Source organism: Zea mays, chromosome 10, assembly GCF_902167145.1.
Source record: "Zea mays cultivar B73 chromosome 10, Zm-B73-REFERENCE-NAM-5.0, whole genome shotgun sequence".
In the NCBI taxonomy this organism is placed as follows: Eukaryota; Viridiplantae; Streptophyta; class Magnoliopsida; order Poales; family Poaceae; genus Zea; species Zea mays.
Window position 1 is genome coordinate 9,837,851 of NC_050105.1, and position 16,312 is coordinate 9,854,162.

General features: G+C 52.4%; 1 protein-coding gene and 1 pseudogene across 3 annotated transcripts; one reads left to right on the plus strand and one right to left on the minus strand.

Moving 5' to 3' along the window:
• Positions 1-698: 698 nt before the first annotated feature.
• LOC103640835 (uncharacterized) lies at positions 699-2,531 on the plus strand (annotated as a pseudogene).
• Positions 2,532-5,122: 2,591 nt separating this feature from the next.
• LOC103640836 (receptor kinase-like protein Xa21) lies at positions 5,123-8,888 on the minus strand. Of its 3 annotated transcripts, none has more exons than XM_035963339.1 (3): positions 8,000-8,888; positions 5,921-7,630; positions 5,123-5,543 (listed from the first exon to the last, which is right to left on the minus strand). In XM_035963339.1, exons 1-3 carry the CDS (start codon positions 8,877-8,879, stop codon positions 5,164-5,166), a joined length of 2,970 nt encoding a protein of 989 aa, XP_035819232.1. In that variant the 5' UTR covers positions 8,880-8,888; the 3' UTR covers positions 5,123-5,163. The 3 variants fall into 3 exon arrangements, with proteins under 3 accessions (XP_035819232.1, XP_035819231.1, XP_020400863.1); XM_035963338.1 differs by having other exon boundaries at positions 5,921-7,655; positions 7,890-8,888; XM_020545274.3 differs by having other exon boundaries at positions 5,921-7,371; positions 7,789-8,888.
• Positions 8,889-16,312: the final 7,424 nt, after the last annotated feature.

Consider the following 16,312-nt stretch of genomic DNA (forward strand, 5'->3'; position numbering starts at 1 on the left):
GTCGTTATGTTAAATTTGTGAATGTGAATACTTATGTGAGTATATTTGTGATTGTGAATACTTATGTGAGTATATTTGTGATTGTGAATATGTATATCTGCATGAAATCTGTTTTGTTTTTGTAAATATCAGATTTTTAAAAAAATATAATTTTGTGTAATTTCTGAAATTTGTTATGTTCGACGGCCTTAGCCGTCGAACATAACGGCATCTTATGTCCGACGGTTTATATTTAAGCCGTCGGACATAACGGGTGTGGGCCCACCAGTCGACCGGTAAAACGGTTGATAGCCGCTATCTCCGACGGGTGGTTGCGGCCGTCGGAGATAAGTTATGTCCGACAGCTGCCGTCGGACCTAACACTATTTTCGACGTGTTATTTCCGATGGCTTTAATCGTCGGAAATTGTTTCGTTTACTGTAGTGTAGTGTCTGGTTGTTGTGTGTCAGTGTGTGAACCTAGGAGTGGCTAGTGCAGACCAGAGGACGACCGGGAGGCTTCCAATATATCCACTCTATATATTAATTTTTTCTATAGGTCGTTCTTGACTCGTTGGCACGATACATCAATCCACTGTGCTTTTGGATCATACTATAACCGAGCTCAAAATTGTTTATTATCATGCTGGTTCGAAAAAAAATAACCCAAAACACGATGGTCCGGACTGTGCCGACCCAACTTTCAGCTGTAGGTGTACTCGTGCGATCCTCAATCTGGTAGAGTGGTTGGTGTCCACGACCGTCCGATCATTCACCGCTCTACTACCACCTGCCCGGTCTTCCTGAATCCTGCCCAGTTAACACCACCATCAGTTCAGTTGAGCATGTCGTCGCCGGCGGCCGTGCTCGTCAGCAATGGCGCCATCTCCCCGCACGCCCCTCCTTCCTCGACTCCACTCCGGGCGCCTACGCCACTGCCCCTGGAACCCTCCTCTGGTCGACACCCCACCTCGGCCGCCTCGCCGAATTTGCCACGCTCCTTTCCCGTTCCCACCCCAACCTGCTCGGCCTCCCCCTCCCCCGATCGCTCGCCCTCGACCTCGACTTCCTATCCATCCATTCTCTCGTGAACCCCTCCGTACGGGTCGCCATCTGCGAGATGCGCACTAGGATACCCATGACCAGGACGAGGATTTGGCGCTCACGGCCCTGATCAGGGGAGCCGATCCCATTTCTGGCGGTGGCGGGCCCAGCCTCGACGTCGTCCACGTGGGTACGTATACCCCGCCGGTATTCGGAGAGTCGGGGAAGGGACGCCGCCGCTGCCAGCCAAGTACGCGTCCTGGGTTCGCCTGTTTCTTCTTTTATTTAATCTTATTCTTCTCCTATTTGTTCTATATAACTGATGTGATTCATTGCAATCTTCCTGCAAGTTTTGGTTGCTGCCTAAGATGGTGAGCTGATGTTCCATTCCTTACCGCACGTAGGATCCGGAAGAGCTTGGAAAAGATGAGGCCCTCCTGGGGTCACTGAGCTCTTGCTGACTAATGAAGGGGATCACATTCTTGAAGGCGCTGTCACAAACTTCTTTGTTGTCTGCCAACAAACAAGTCCAACTTCTAAGACACCTTCTTGTGATTTTTTTTACCGATACAATATGAAGGAGAATCCTTCTGCACTTATACTGATGAATGCCAATGATATTATAGAGTTCTCAGTACTCATCACTTAACTAGTATTATGCTGTTTTTGTTCCTCAGAACCGAGAAATGAGTATAACCATCCATGTAATGGCAACCACAAGTGAAGGTCATATGCATTTTCCTTTCGCAATTTTTTTCACCATTTCAGATCCTTCTACTCTACTATTTACGTCTGCTGCTGCTGCTGCTGCCTTAATCATTGTCCTATCATCATATAAACGCACTTACTGATTAATTGTCTGGGCTAAAATGACAACCCTTGGTGCCTTCCTATGAGTGGATTCTAGGATGTCCAAGCCTCCAAGGAATTACCAGATGTCTCTACGCTTTTCAGATTTTATTGTTGTATTTACCTGATGTCTCTAGAATCACCCGCAGCATATAGCCAGCCACATGGATCTTCACTACTAGTGGTGTTTACTGCAATTTCTAAACTTAAACAAGTGCATTGTCATTTTGGAATTTTGAATATTTTTTTTACTTCTGTACAATAACTGATGTATTTCTCCATAGGAGAGGGACGCGAGAGGAAAGGAAAATTCTCGAATCAAACAATGCCTACTAAGTTTGAAGTGCAAACAGCGCCATTGAGTGATGGAGTTCTTGGGATTATACGTCAGATAGTGATAGAGTAAATATTCTTTGATACTCTGAATTCCGCGTGCTTTGGCTTTATCATCTTATATGATTTTGGAGAGAGTGAAGAAAATTTCAGGATACTGTATACTGATAAAGTAGCTGAGAGGCATCTTATGCTTGCTTTGAGATTACCTTGTTTGATCTCATACTTTTGCACTCTGTACTTTCTGCACTAGGTCCAGTGACATATGCTAGACCTAATAATCGCATACTAAAGGAGTTGCGTAAGAGGGAGTGATTGACGTTGTTATCCTGACTGAGTTATCATGAGTTAGAGATAATTACCAAATGCTGATGCCTTGCAACATATGCTGTATTTCTTTGGAACAGGGTGTGCCATGATATTGGAATCCCAGTACGAGAAATCTCACAACTGCAAACTACTGAAAGCAGTACCATATGTTTGTCATTTGTTCAGAAACAATATTATTTGCACCTGCAAGTCTGCAGGCGAGCTCCAACGACGAACACTGGCGTCCAAACGAGTCCCCCCGGCGAGCAGGCGAGCTCCAACGCGGCAAGAGGGCGATCTTCGGCGCAGGGAACTCCGGCGCGGGCGGCGGCTGGGTGCCCGCCGGAAACAAATAGATCGCTCAAAGCAAAGTCAGGGGTAGCATTGGAAATAGAAAAATACGAATACTTGCCGGTGCACGTGATTCTAAAAACCAGCACAACATACAACATGGTATATTCTAAATCTAAGAAAAGTTTAATGGCAAAATTAAAAGCCTAAAAAGTTCAATGGCATGTATCAAAACCAGAAAAATTGTAATGGCACACGTCTTGCACGTGATTCTAAAAACCAGCACAACATGGTATATTCTAAATCTAAGAAGAAGTTCAATGGCAAAATTAAAAGCCTAAAAAGTTCAATGGCATGTATCAAAATAAAAAAAAAAATGTAATGGCACCCGTCTAATTAACCCTTGTTACAATTAATAATACTCTCTCTCTCGGATAACAAGACCGGCTGGTATATGATGAGCTTTCACATGCCAAGGTACATCACTCCATGTTTTAGATTATATGTCCTCCCAAAATAAAGGCACTTGAACTGACTCTACATGCTGGATAAACTTTAAGCTACCTGTTACTGCAGCTATAATTCATAGAGACGAAATACTATAGAAACTGCAGCCGGATTAAAGACACAGCAAGCCACATACATGGTCTACCGAAACATCTAGCGTTATGCAGTGTAGATAGCCTAATAGGCATCACATGATCGATGGGATCAATTACACATTTTTTTTATCGTATATATGATCGATATACTGGTGCTAATCCAGCAGTAGAGTAGTGATACGGTTTATTAAGACCCACTCTGCTTTCTATAATACAAAAGTGTCTCTGCACAGAGCCACAGAGTATAAAACTAAGCCTAGCCAGTACATCAATGATGCACCTGTATGTATAGATAGGCAGCGATATTTCATTTAAATAAGATTTAATTTAGTGATATATATATAGATATCGTAGTAGACACTTAATTGTTGACGGAATCCAGGAGAGTTAGAACGAGGGGTTAGTAGAGTCTTTTATTTTCTTAATCATGTATTTGCTTTTAGCTAATTGGGTGTGAAACTAGGGCAAACAGTGCTAAAAATTATAATATTTAGGGAATTTTTATTGAAAATTATTGGAAAGAGAAAGAGCAGGGAAGTTTCCGACCACGTTGTCTTCCTTGGTTCCTCCGGTCTTCCCCTTCCCGCTCTCGGCCGTTAACTATTTAGATAAAATACATCTAAATAGATCGTTAACTATTTAGATAAATCTTTACCTAGGTAGTGAATGTTAGCTACCAATATCAAATGCCCCACCATAAAAAAAATATGCACTGCTCTCGGCTAGAGATGGCAATGGGTAAATACCCACCGGGTATTACTACCTCATACCCATACTCACGATAAAAAATAACATCATCGGATCACCCATATACACTGGTGGGTATGGATTTACCCCATACCCATACCTATGTGGGTATGGATCACCCATCGGGTCACCTGTACCCACAAAAATTAAACATCTATCAAAATATTATATTATACAAATGTCAAGTATATCTATCCAAATATCATTACAAAATTTATAGCATCATTTAACCATCCATTCAACACCAAAGAAATTAGATAAAATAGTAACACTAGGACAATACTACATAGCACATTATATGTTCCATTACATGGTCATTAAATTGTCGTTAAGCCTTCTATGACATTATGGCCTAAAATGTTGTTAAATAGTAAAAAAGATGGATGACTAAAGTCCAAGTTCATGCTTGGGCTAAGTTTATATTGGGTATTTTATACCCATAAGTTAACGGGTATAGGTGAAGGTAGAACGTTTTAATACCCGTTTACCCATTGGGTGAAGATTTTTGCCTAACAACATACACATAGGTAGAATATTTAGTCCACATACATACCCTAATAGAGTAAATACCCATCGGGTATCGGGTCGCGGGTACCCATTATCATCTCTACTCCCGGCCGTTGTGCGTAACACTTTCTCTCCCAAATGAAATTAAGGCCTGCATGATGCGTGCAGCAGCCAAACCGAGAGAGAAAAAAATACATGTAATATATATAGTTATTTATCATCTTCTTGATGAATTATTATTGGTTAAACGATTAAGATAATTATATGTATTATTTGCTCATCTAGGAAGAGGAAGAAAAAATAGTATCTTCTTCAATCCACTTATACATGAATAATCGAGTTTCATATATGCGCATCCAAATAAAGCTAGGGAAACACGTGGGCTTGGAGACGAGCTGCTGGTACAAGCTGTGTTGTACAGCTATAATCTATAAAGATAAAATACTGTATAAGTTATAGTTATAACTGGATTAAAGCCACAGCAAACCGCAGCGAACAAACAGTCACTGCTCCTGGGTAGCACTCGTACTCATTGCGATCGTTTTGATGTAATCTTTCCTGACCTTCTTTAGCGTCACCACCACATCCTTCATCGTCGTTCTTTGGTCCGGCGAGTCAGCTGAACAGAGCAAACCCAGCTCCATCACTGCCACAAGAAATCCATTCAGGCTGCTGGTAGCAGCAGAAGCATCATCGAGTAGAATACGAGCATCCACGACCTGGACAAGCCCTTCAGGAAATGCCTGATGGACCCAATGCCTGAGGCTCAGTTCACCAACAAACATAGCATCTGTGGGTTTCTTTCCAGTGAAGACTTCAAGGAGCATAATCCCATAGCTAAACACGTCGCTCTTCCGTGAAGCTTTTCCAACAGAGCCATACTCTATCCATAAAATTCATATACACAAATAAATAAGATGGAACAATAGCATCACACTTACACATGCTACATGATTAAATATAGCGGGACAACTCAATGCTGGATGGTTATTGTTGATTAATCAAATGAATGCAACAGCTGTGGAGAAGAGGTACTGAGTATTTCCCAAATGTCTAGGAAATGGGTTTGATAGACCCCTCAAAAAGCAGTATTTGTATTTCCCTTCTATTTGGTAATTGGCCAATAGGAATTGATGCAGGTTAGTTAAAAAAACAATTTTTTTGTCTGATGCTACTTCTCTGATGAGTTTTATGAGTAAAAAACAACATTTTCTCTTTGTTTTTTGCACCTTAATTTGACGCAGCAGCCTAAACACGTACCTGGTGCCATGTATCCAATTGTTCCAGGCATGCTCGCGGAGATCATGGAGTTCTCATCATCAAGCAAGATCCTCGCAATGCCAAAATCCGCCACATGCGCGGTCATGTCCTCATCAAACAGCACGTTGCTAGGCTTCAAGTCGCAGTGTAGGACCACCTCGCAGTGCTCGTGGTGCAGATACTCCATTGCCATGGACACATCTAGCACGATGTCCAGCCTCTCAACGAACCCTAGTCGCATTCCTCCGTCGGAGCGCAAGAGCTCCTCTAAGCTCCCGTTGGGCATGTACTGGAGCACCAGCGCTCTGAAGTCCAGGTTGGAACAGGTGTTCAGTATCCTTATCAGGTTGCGATGCCGAGCCATTCGAAGCACACAACACTCTGCGTCAAACCTTGCAGCAGCTTGCTCCATATGCATGCGTATGACCTTTACGGCAACCACCAGGCCATTGCTCAGCTGGCCCTTAAAAACCTTCCCAAAGCTTCCAGACCCCAACAGGTTAGCATCACTGAAGTTTTCGGTAGCACGAGCGAGCTCGTGGTAGGAGACCAACTGATGGTTAGCCATGTCGTCGTCCGTGGCAGTAGAATTCCCTGCTTGATGTCGTTTCTTGTTACGCATTACACATAGGCAGGAAGCTACAGCTCCAACAGATGTGATGACGACGACGACTGCGGGGAGTAAATATTTCAGAATGTGAGCATAGCCCTGATGAGCGGGTGGTTCAGTTAGGCATGGAGGAAACCCTAAGCGTGCAGCGCCGCATAGCCCTGGGTTCCCCTCCAAGGATCGCCGCGTGATGTTTGAGAAGACGACGCCTGCTTCTGGAATCTGGCCTCGAAGCTCGTTGAAGGACAGGTTCAAACTAGTGAGCACGGTAAGATTAGCCAGGTATTTTGGGATGGCTCCGGAGATATTGTTATGGGAGAGGTCTAGAGTTTTCATGCTGATCAGCTTCTCAAAAGAGGGCGGGATCGGGCCGTGGAACGAATTGAGTGATATATTCAGGTAGGTCATCATCTGAAGCTGTCCAAGTGAATCCGGTAGGCTGCCAACTAAGAGGTTGGCGGACAGATCCATTATGTTCATTTGCTTCAAAATTATATCAACTGGCAGTGTGCCACTCAGCAAGTTCTGAGACAGATCTATTCCGATGAGCCTATCATGATGGAACAGGCTCGCTGGTATGGTAGACGTGAACTGGTTTTCACGTAGTCCTAGGAGCTCTAGGTTGGAGAGATTACCGATGCCGCTAGGTATGGAGCCGGAGAACTCGTTGCTGTCAAGGAACATGATCTCAACGTTCTTCAAGTTCGTAGCTGCATTCCAGGGAATGGTGCCAGAGAGCCTATTTCCGCTGAGGTCAAGAAATTGGATGCTCTCCATCATCATGATTGGCTCTGGGACTGGGTTCTGAAGCTGGTTTCCTGCGAGATCTAGAATCTCAAGATCAGTCAAGTTCGAGATAGTAGCTGGAAGACTACCGGCTATCATGTTGTCAGATGCAGCGAATACTCGCATATTGCTTGAGAGGTTCCCAACGTGGTCCGGGACGAGGGTCCCTGCGAAATGATTCGTGCTGAATTGGAAAACTGAAAGCATCCTGCAGTTGGAAAGAACAGACAGGAATCCGAGATCCCCGCGCAGATGGTTTTCTACGATTACAAGTAACCTCAGCGAGTTCATGTCACCGATCGTCATAGGCAACGGCCCATCCAACATGTTTACTTGCAGCTCCAGGTTCGCCATGTTAGACAGGTTACCGAGAGAAGCAGGAACATGTCCAGTCAGTAGGTTGTCGTAAAGAATCAGCACTGAAAGCTGGAGTAGCTGTCCGAATTCTAGCGGAATGGTTCCTGTGAGGTTGCATGCATGGAGGTCTAGCTCACGTAGCATGGTGAGGTTGCTGAGTGCAGAAGGGATTGGAGCTGCATCCAAGTGATTCTCGTCCAGGCCGATGGCTTGGACAGCCGTCAGCTCGCCGAGCCATGCAGGGACGACGCCCTGGAACGAATTCTCGGACAGGAAGAGCCTTTGGAGGTGCCGGCAAGCAGCCAACTTGGATGGAATCGGGCCGCTGAATCGGTTTCGACCGACCGAAAAAAACTCCACAGCAGGCAGACTGAAACTTGTGTTGCTCGGTCCTCCCGGCATAGCTAAAGCCCCGGACAACGTATTCATGGCCAGGCCTAGAACACGCAAGGAAGACATGTTGAAGATGCTCTGTGGCACCAGCCCGGAGAGATTGTTGACCTGCAAGTTGAGGTACTGCAGCGGCAACGAGCCGATGCAGCGTGGTATCGGCCCTGAAAGGCTGTTGTTGCCCATGTTTAGGTGAGTCAGCAGGGGGGTGTTGTTGAACAGATCGCTCGGTATGGAGCCAGCGAGGTAGTTTCTCTGGATCTTCATGGCGCGGAGCTCACGCAGGCGCCGCAGCTCCGCTGGGATCGGGCCAGAGAGGAGGTTGAACTGGAGGTGAAGGAGCTGGAGCCTCGTGAGGTTGCCTATGGTGGCCGGGATGCCACTGGACAGGGCGTTGTGGCCGAGGTCAAGGACCTTGAGGCGACGCAGCCTGCCGATATCGCTTGGGATTGCGCCGGCGAGGCTGGCGTTGGTGAGGTTGAGCACGGAGAGGAAAGATAGGTTACCGAGGTGAGGACTGAGCGATCCCTGGAGAGGGACGCCTGGCAGCTCGATGGCAGCCACGCGCTGCCGCCAGCGACCACCGCACGACACGCCCACCCATTTGCAGAACGACGTGGTGGCGGTCCAGTTGCCGCCGAGGACGCCGGCGGGGTCGGAGAGCTGCGCCTTGAAAGCCAGCAGCGCGGCGAGGTCAGTGCTGCTACCGTTTCGCTTGCTCGGGCGACCTGAACGAGACGACGGAGCTACAGCGATGGCAGCAGTGGAGGTGGACATGATGAGCAACAATACGGATATGCAGAGTGGTGATGCCATGTTTGCAGCAGCAAGAATGCAGGGAGTGTGCAATAATCAATTAGAATGGAGACTTTAAGTAATATTTATAGATGTCTAATAAGCACGAGGCCTGCGAGCCCGGCACGAAGCCCGCTGTTTGGGCCTGGTCCGAGCCCGACAGGTCCGGTTCTATGAGTGTGCGGTCGGCTCGGCACGAATAAGTGGGTCGGGCTCGGACATGAAACTAGGCACGGTGGGTTAGCCCCGACACGGCCCGTTTACCTCTAAGCCCGTTTTTTTACACTAAAACATGTTTCCCGACTCGATTAGACCGTTTATCGGCCCGTTTTTTTCGTGCTAAACGGCCCGGCCCGTTTAGACCCGCTGTGAGCCGGGCTCAGACAGGAAATCGAGCATGTAGGCTTAGACGGCCTGGCCTGGTTTTCTAATCGTGCCTGGCGGGCCAAACTAAAAACGGGTCGAACTTCACCGAACCTGGACCGAGCTGGGCCGGGTGGCCCATTTGACCATCTCTAACATCCAAGGCCTTGACTAGTGGTCAACGCAAAAGTGGCGAGTCGTCCCTTTATGATAATGGAAATGACACTATCGGAGATATTGGAGAATAAAGTTCTCACGTCATTTACAAATAAATAAATTGGTTTCACGTTTGAATGACAATTATTAGTAATGAGTATAATATAATTACAAAACTAATTATATAGATAAAGAATAAACAGACAAATTTATTGATCCTAACTAATCTATAAATATCAAATACTTATTACAGTATTGTATAGGCGAATTATAAACTAGTTAGACTTAATAGGTCGTCTTATCCTTTAGTTCTCATCTGTGTAATTAATTTTATAATCTTTTCTTCTATAAAGCGTTATTTTCTATGGTTTTATGGTTCCACTATCATTATGTGTTGTTGATTAACGTGGGTCGTTACCTTTAAGATGGAATGTGTCGGCGTTTCGAGACAGGGGGTCCCTAAGCCGACGAGTGAGTGTGCTGCGTGCCCCAGCCCAGATGGGTCGAGCGCGTGGGCGAGCGCGAAGAGGGGAGAGGCGAGGTGGCCGGAGACGGGCGTGAGAGAGGTGGAAGTCCCGCGGCCTTCGTGTTCGTCCCGCGCCCAGGTCGGGTGCGCTTGCAGTAGGGGGGTTACAAGCGTCCACGCGGGTGAGGGAAGCGAGCGGCCCCAAGAGAGCGCCTGTCCCGTCCTCGGTCCCGCGCGGCCAACCTTTTCTAAGAAGGCCCTGGTCCTTCCTTTTATAGTCATAAGGAGAGGATCCAGGTGTACAATAGGGGGTGTAGCAGAGTGCTACGTGTCTAGCGGAGAGAGAGCTAGCGCCCTGGGTACATGCCAATGTGGCAGCCGGAGAGGTCTTGGCACCTTGCTGGCGTGATGTCGTGGCTGTCGGAGGAGCGACGGAGCCTGGCGGAGGGACAGCTGTTGGAGCGGTCGAGTCCTTGCTGACGTTGCCCTGCTTCCGTAAGAGAGCTGAGAGCCGCCGTCGTCACAGAGCTTGTGGGGCGCCATCATTGCCCATCTGGCGGAGCTGGCCAGATGGGACGCCGGTCTTGTTCTCCGCGACCCGAGTCGGCTCGGGGTAGGATGATGATGGCGCTTCCAGTTGACGTGGCGGGCCTGTGCCCTAGGTCGGGCGACGTGGGAGCTCCTCCGAAGCCGAGGTCGAGTCTGTCTTCCGTGGCCGAGGCCGAGCCCGAGCCCCCGGGTCGGGCGAGGCGGAGAGCGTTCGGCCGAGGCCAGGGCGGAGTCCGAGCCCTGGGGTCGGGCGAGGCGGAGTTTCGTCGTCTTCTGGGTCTTAGCCCGAGTCCGAGCCCTGGGGTCGGGCAGAGCGGAGTTCGCCGTCTTCCGGGTCTTAGCCCGAGTCCGAGCCCTGGGGTCGGGCGGAGCGGAGTTCGCCGTCTTCCGGGTCTTAGCCCGAGTCCGAGCCCTGGGGTCGGGCGGAGCGGAGTTCGCCGTCTTCCGGGTCTTAGCCCGAGTCCGAGCCCTGGGTCGGGCGGAGCGGAGTTTCCCATGGCGCCTTTGGCAAGGCCTGACTGCCTGTCAGACTCACTCTGTTGAGTGGCACTGCAGTCAGAGTAGCGCAGGCGGCGCTGTCCTTCTGTCAGACCGGTCAGTGGAGCAGTGGAGTGACGGCGGTCACTTCGGCTCTGCCGGGGGGCGCGTGTCAGGATAAAGGTGTCAGGCCACCTTTGCGTTAAATGCTCCTGCAACCTGGTCAGTCGGCGCGGCGATCTAGTCAGGGTTGCTTCTAAGCGAAGCCAAGGCCTCGGGCGAGCCGGAGGTGTGTCCGCCGTTAAAAAGGGGGGCCTCGGGCGAGACGGAAGTCTCACGAGGTCGGCTGCCCTTGGCCGAGGCTAGGCTCGGGCGAAGCGTGATCGAGTCACTCGTGTGGACTGATCCCTGACTTAATCGTACCCATCAGGCCTTTGCAGCTTTATGCTGATGGGGGTTACCAGCTGAGAATTAGGTGTCTTGAGGGTACCCCTAATTATGGTCCCCGACAGTAGCCCCCGAGCCTCAAAGGGAGTGTTAGCACTCGCTTGGAGGCTTTCGTCGCACTTTTTTGCAAGGGGGACCAGCCTTTCTCGGTTGCATTTTGTTCCGGTGGGTGCGCGCGAGCGCACCCGCCGGGTGTAGCCCCCGAGGCCTCGGAGGAGTGGTTTCACTCCTTCGAGGTCTTAATGCCTTGCGTAACGCTTCGACTGGTCTGGTCGTTCCCTCATGCGAACTGGCCGTAGCCCGGGTGCACGGTCGGGGCCCAAGCTCTCGGGCTGGTATGTTGACGCTGTCAACGGTTCGGCCGGAGCCGGGTTTGCGAGAGCAGCCCCCGAGCCTCCGCACAGGGCGAGAGGACGATCAGGGACAAACTCGACTTTTTACATACGCCCCTACGTCGCCTTTCCGCAAGGAGGAGGGGGGAGTGGGCCATGTTACCCTCGATGGGCACCGAACATGGTGTCTCCGGTGAGCTGCAAACGGGTAATCCGAGTGGACGTCCGTGCCCCGTTCGTTGGGGTCGGCTAGGGGCCCAGAGGCACGCCCAAAAGTACCTACGGGTGATTTGTCGGACCCGGTCCCCTAGCGACGGGGTCCGAGGGCTCGATGCCTCCCTCCGATGGGATTCCATTACAAGATCGTTCCCGCTGGTCTCGGAAATGTCCTAGGGTACCTCGGGAGCGCAGCCCGAGCCTCGGTTATGTATCGAACGTACCCCTGGTTATCCCTCGCTCGGCGTCTGAGGCGACTGTGAACCCTTCGGGGGCCAGCCTTCGAACCCCTGATCAGTAATGGGCGCGGAGCCCGAGTAGCCTGAGGCGGCCATGGAGCCCTTCGGGGGGCTGGCCTTCGAACCCCTGACCAGTAGTGGGTGTCGGGCCCACGCGATCTGAGGCGACTGTTGAACCCCTCGGGGGGCCAGTCTTCGAACCTCTGATCAGTAGGGGGGGCTTGGAGCCCGGTTCCTTCGCGGAGAAGGATCCTTTTCGGGGAATCCCCCTTTCCCGGTCCCTGTTGCAAGACATAGAGAAAGAGGAAAAAAAGGAAAAGGATACGAAATCGAATGACGTGGCGTACCTTTTTTGGCGCGGTTATTACGGCGAAGGCGAAGCGTCGTCCGCTTCTCCTGCCGGACTGGAGGTGCGTGTAGCCCCCGGGCGCCTTCTGCAAGGGACCGACGAGGTCCAGACCCCATACAGCAAAAGGCCAGGTGATGGGAATGGTCTGCAGAGCCTGAGCGGGCAGGTGAGTCTGCTTCGCATAGAATTGGCACCCTTCGCAGGTGCGGACAATTCTAGTGGCGTCAGCCACCGCCGTTGGCCAGTAGAAGCCTTGCCGGAAAGCATTCCCGACAAGGGCTCGGGGTGCCGCGTGATGGCCGCAAGCCCCCGAGTGTATTTCTTGCAGGAGTTCCTGACCTTCGGCGATGGAGATGCATCGCTGGAGGATGCCCGAGGGGCTGCGATGGTAGAGCTCCTCTTCATCGCCCAGCAAGACGAACGACTTGGTGCGTCGCGCTACCCGCCGAGCCTCGGCTTGGTCGGGGGGTAGCTCTCCTCGGCGGAGATATTGTAGGTACGGAACCTGCCAATCTTGATCAGGCGTGGCCCCGCTCGTCCTCCTCGACGTCCAGTGCCTCGCCCTCGAGGGCCGAGGGTGCCTCGGGCTGAGCCGAGGGCGCCTCGGGCTGTGCCGAGGGCGCCTCGGGCTGTGCCGAGGGCGCCTCGGGCTGTGCCGAGGGTGCCTCGGGCTCGGGAGCGTCGTCGATCTTGACGGAGGGTTGATGCAGATCCCGGGAGAAGACGTCCGGGGGAACCGTTGTTCGCCCCGAGGCTATTTTAGCCAGCTCGTCCGCAGTCTCGTTGTAGCGCCGAGCGATGTGGTTGAGCTCGAGCCCGTAGAACTTGTCTTCCAGGCGTCGAACCTCATCGCAGTAGGCCTCCATCTTCGGGTCGCGGCAGTGGGAGTTCTTCATGACTTGGTCGATGACGAGCTGCGAGTCACCACGAGCGTCGAGGCGTCTGACCCCCAGCTCGATGGCGATCCGCAACCCGTTGACCAGAGCCTCATACTCAGCCACATTGTTGGACGCCGGGAAATGGAGGCGTAGCACGTAGCGTAGGTGCTTCCCGAGGGGCGAGATGAAGAGCAGGCCCGCGCCGGCTCCCGTCTTCATCAGCGACCCGTCGAAAAACATGGTCCAGAGCTCCGGTTGGATCGGAGCCATCGGCAGCTGGGTGTCGACCCATTCGGCCACGAAGTCCGCCAACACCTGGGACTTGATGGCCTTCCGAGGGGCGAACGAGATTGTTTCGCCCATGATTTCCACCGCCCACTTTGCGATCCTGCCGGAGGCCTCTCGGCACTGGATGATCTCCCCCAGGGGGAAGGATGACACCACAGTTACCGGATGAGACTCGAAGTAGTGTCGTAACTTCCGCCTCGTCAGGATCACAGCATACAGCAGCTTCTGAACTTGTGGGTAGCGGATCTTGGTCTCGGACAGTACCTCGCTGACGAAGTAGACTGGCCTCTGAACGGGCAATGCATGCCCTTCCTCTTGCCTCTCGACCACAATCGCGGCGCTAACCACCTGAGTGGTAGCGGCGACGTAGACCAAGAGGGCTTCTTCATCAGCTGGGGGCACCAAGACAGGCGCCTTTGTAAGGAGCGCCTTCAGGTTCCCGAGGGCTTCCTCGGCCTCAGGGGTCCAAGCGAAACACTCGGCCTTCCTTAAGAGGCGGTACAGAGGCAGACCTCTTTCGCCGAGGCGTGAGATGAAGCGGCTCAGGGCCGCGAGGCATCCCATGACCCTCTGTACGCCTTTCAAGTCCTTGATGGGTCCCATGCTGGTGATAGCTGCGATCTTCTCCGGGTTGGCTTCGATGCCTCGCTCAGAGACGATGAACCCCAGGAGCATGCCCCGGGGCACCCCGAAGACACACTTCTCAGGATTGAGCTTGACTCCTTTCGCCTTGAGACATCGGAATGTCACTTCAAGGTCGGAGAGGAGGTCGGAAGCCTTCCTTGTCTTGACTACGATGTCATCGACGTAGGCCTCGACTGTGCGTCCGATGTGTTCACCGAACACATGGTTCATGCACCGCTGGTACGTCGCGCCCGCATTCCTCAAACCGAACGGCATGGTGACGTAGCAGTACATGCCGAACGGCGTGATGAAAGAAGTCGCGAGCTGGTCGGACTCTTTCATCCGGATTTGGTGATACCCTGAGTAGGCATCGAGGAAGGACAGGGTTTCGCACCCAGCAGTGGAATCCACGATTTGATCGATGCGAGGCAGAGGGTAGGGAACCTTCGGACATGCTTTGTTGAGACCAGTGTAGTCCACGCACATCCGCCATTTCCCCCCTTTCTTCCTCACAAGCACAGGGTTGGCAAGCCATTCGGGATGGAATACCTCTTTGATGAACCCTGCTGCCATTAGCTTGTGGATCTCTTCGCCAATCGCTCTGCGCTTCTCCTCGTCGAATCGGCGCAGAGGCTGCCTAACGGGTCGGGCTCCGGCCCGAATATCCAGCGAGTGCTCGGCGACATCCCTCGGTATGTCGGGCATGTCCGAGGGACTCCACGCAAAGACGTCGGCGTTTGCGCGGAGAAAGTCGACGAGCACTGCTTCCTATTTGGGGTCGAGCCCGGAACCGATCCGGATCTGCTTGGAGGTGTCGCCACTGGGGTCGAGTGGGACGGCCTTAACCGTCTCTGCTGGCTCGAAGTTGCCGGCGTGGCGCTTCATGTCTGGCACCTCCTTGGAGAGGTTCTCCAGGTTGGCGATGAGGGCCTCGGACTCGGCGAGGGCCTCGGCGTACTCCACGCACTCCACATCGCATTCGAACGCGTGTTTGTACGTGGGGCCGACGGTGATGACCCCGTTGGGGCCCGGCATCTTGAGCTTCAGGTAGGTGTAGTTGGGGACGGCCATGAACTTCGCGTAGCATGGCCTCCCCAGTACAGCGTGGTAGGTTCCTCGGAACCCGACCACCTCGAACGTCAAGGTCTCCCTTCGGAAGTTGGAGGGCGTTCCGAAGCAGACGGGGAGGTCGAGTCGTCCGAGGGGCTGGACGCGCTTCCTAGGGATGATCCCGTGGAAGGGCGCAGCGCCTGCTCGGACGGAGGACAGATCGACGCGCAGGAGCTTGAGGGTCTCGGCGTAGATGATGTTGAGGCAGCTGCCCCCATCCATCAGGACCTTGGTGAGCCTGACGTTGCCGACGACGGGGTCAACGACGAGAGGGTATTTCCCCGGGCTCGACACGTGGTCGGGGTGGTCGGCCTGGTCGAAGGTGATGGGCTTGTCGGACCAGTCTAGATAGACTGGCGCCGCCACCTTCACCGAGCAGACCTCCCGGCGCTCTCGCTTGCGATGCCGAGCCGAGGCATTCGCCGCATGCCCACCGTAGATCATGAAGCAGTCGCGGACCTCGGGGAACTCTCCTGCTTGGTGATCTTCGTTCTTGTCGTCGTCGCGGGCCCTGCCACCCTCGGCGGGTGGCCCGGCCCTGTGGAAGTGGCGCCGAAGCATGACGCACTCCTCGAGAGTGTGCTTGACGGGCCCCTGATGGTAGGGGCACGGCTCCTTGAGCATCTTGTCGAAGAGGTTTGCACCTCTGGGGGGCTTCCGAGGGTTCTTGTACTCGGCGGCGGCGACAAGGTCCGCGTCAGCGGCGTCGCGTTTCGATTGCGACTTCTTCTTGCCTTTCTTCTTGGCGCTGCGCGGAGTAGACGCCTCGGGAGCCTCTTCCGATGGGCGGCCCTGGGGCCGCTTGTCCTTTTGGAAGATAGCCTCGATCGCCTCCTGGCCAGAGGCGAACTTGGTGGCGATGTCCATCAGCTCGCTCGCCCTGGTGGGGGTCTTGCGACCCAGCTTGCTCACCAGGTCGCGGCAGGTGGTGCCAGCGAGGAACGCGCCGATGACATCCGA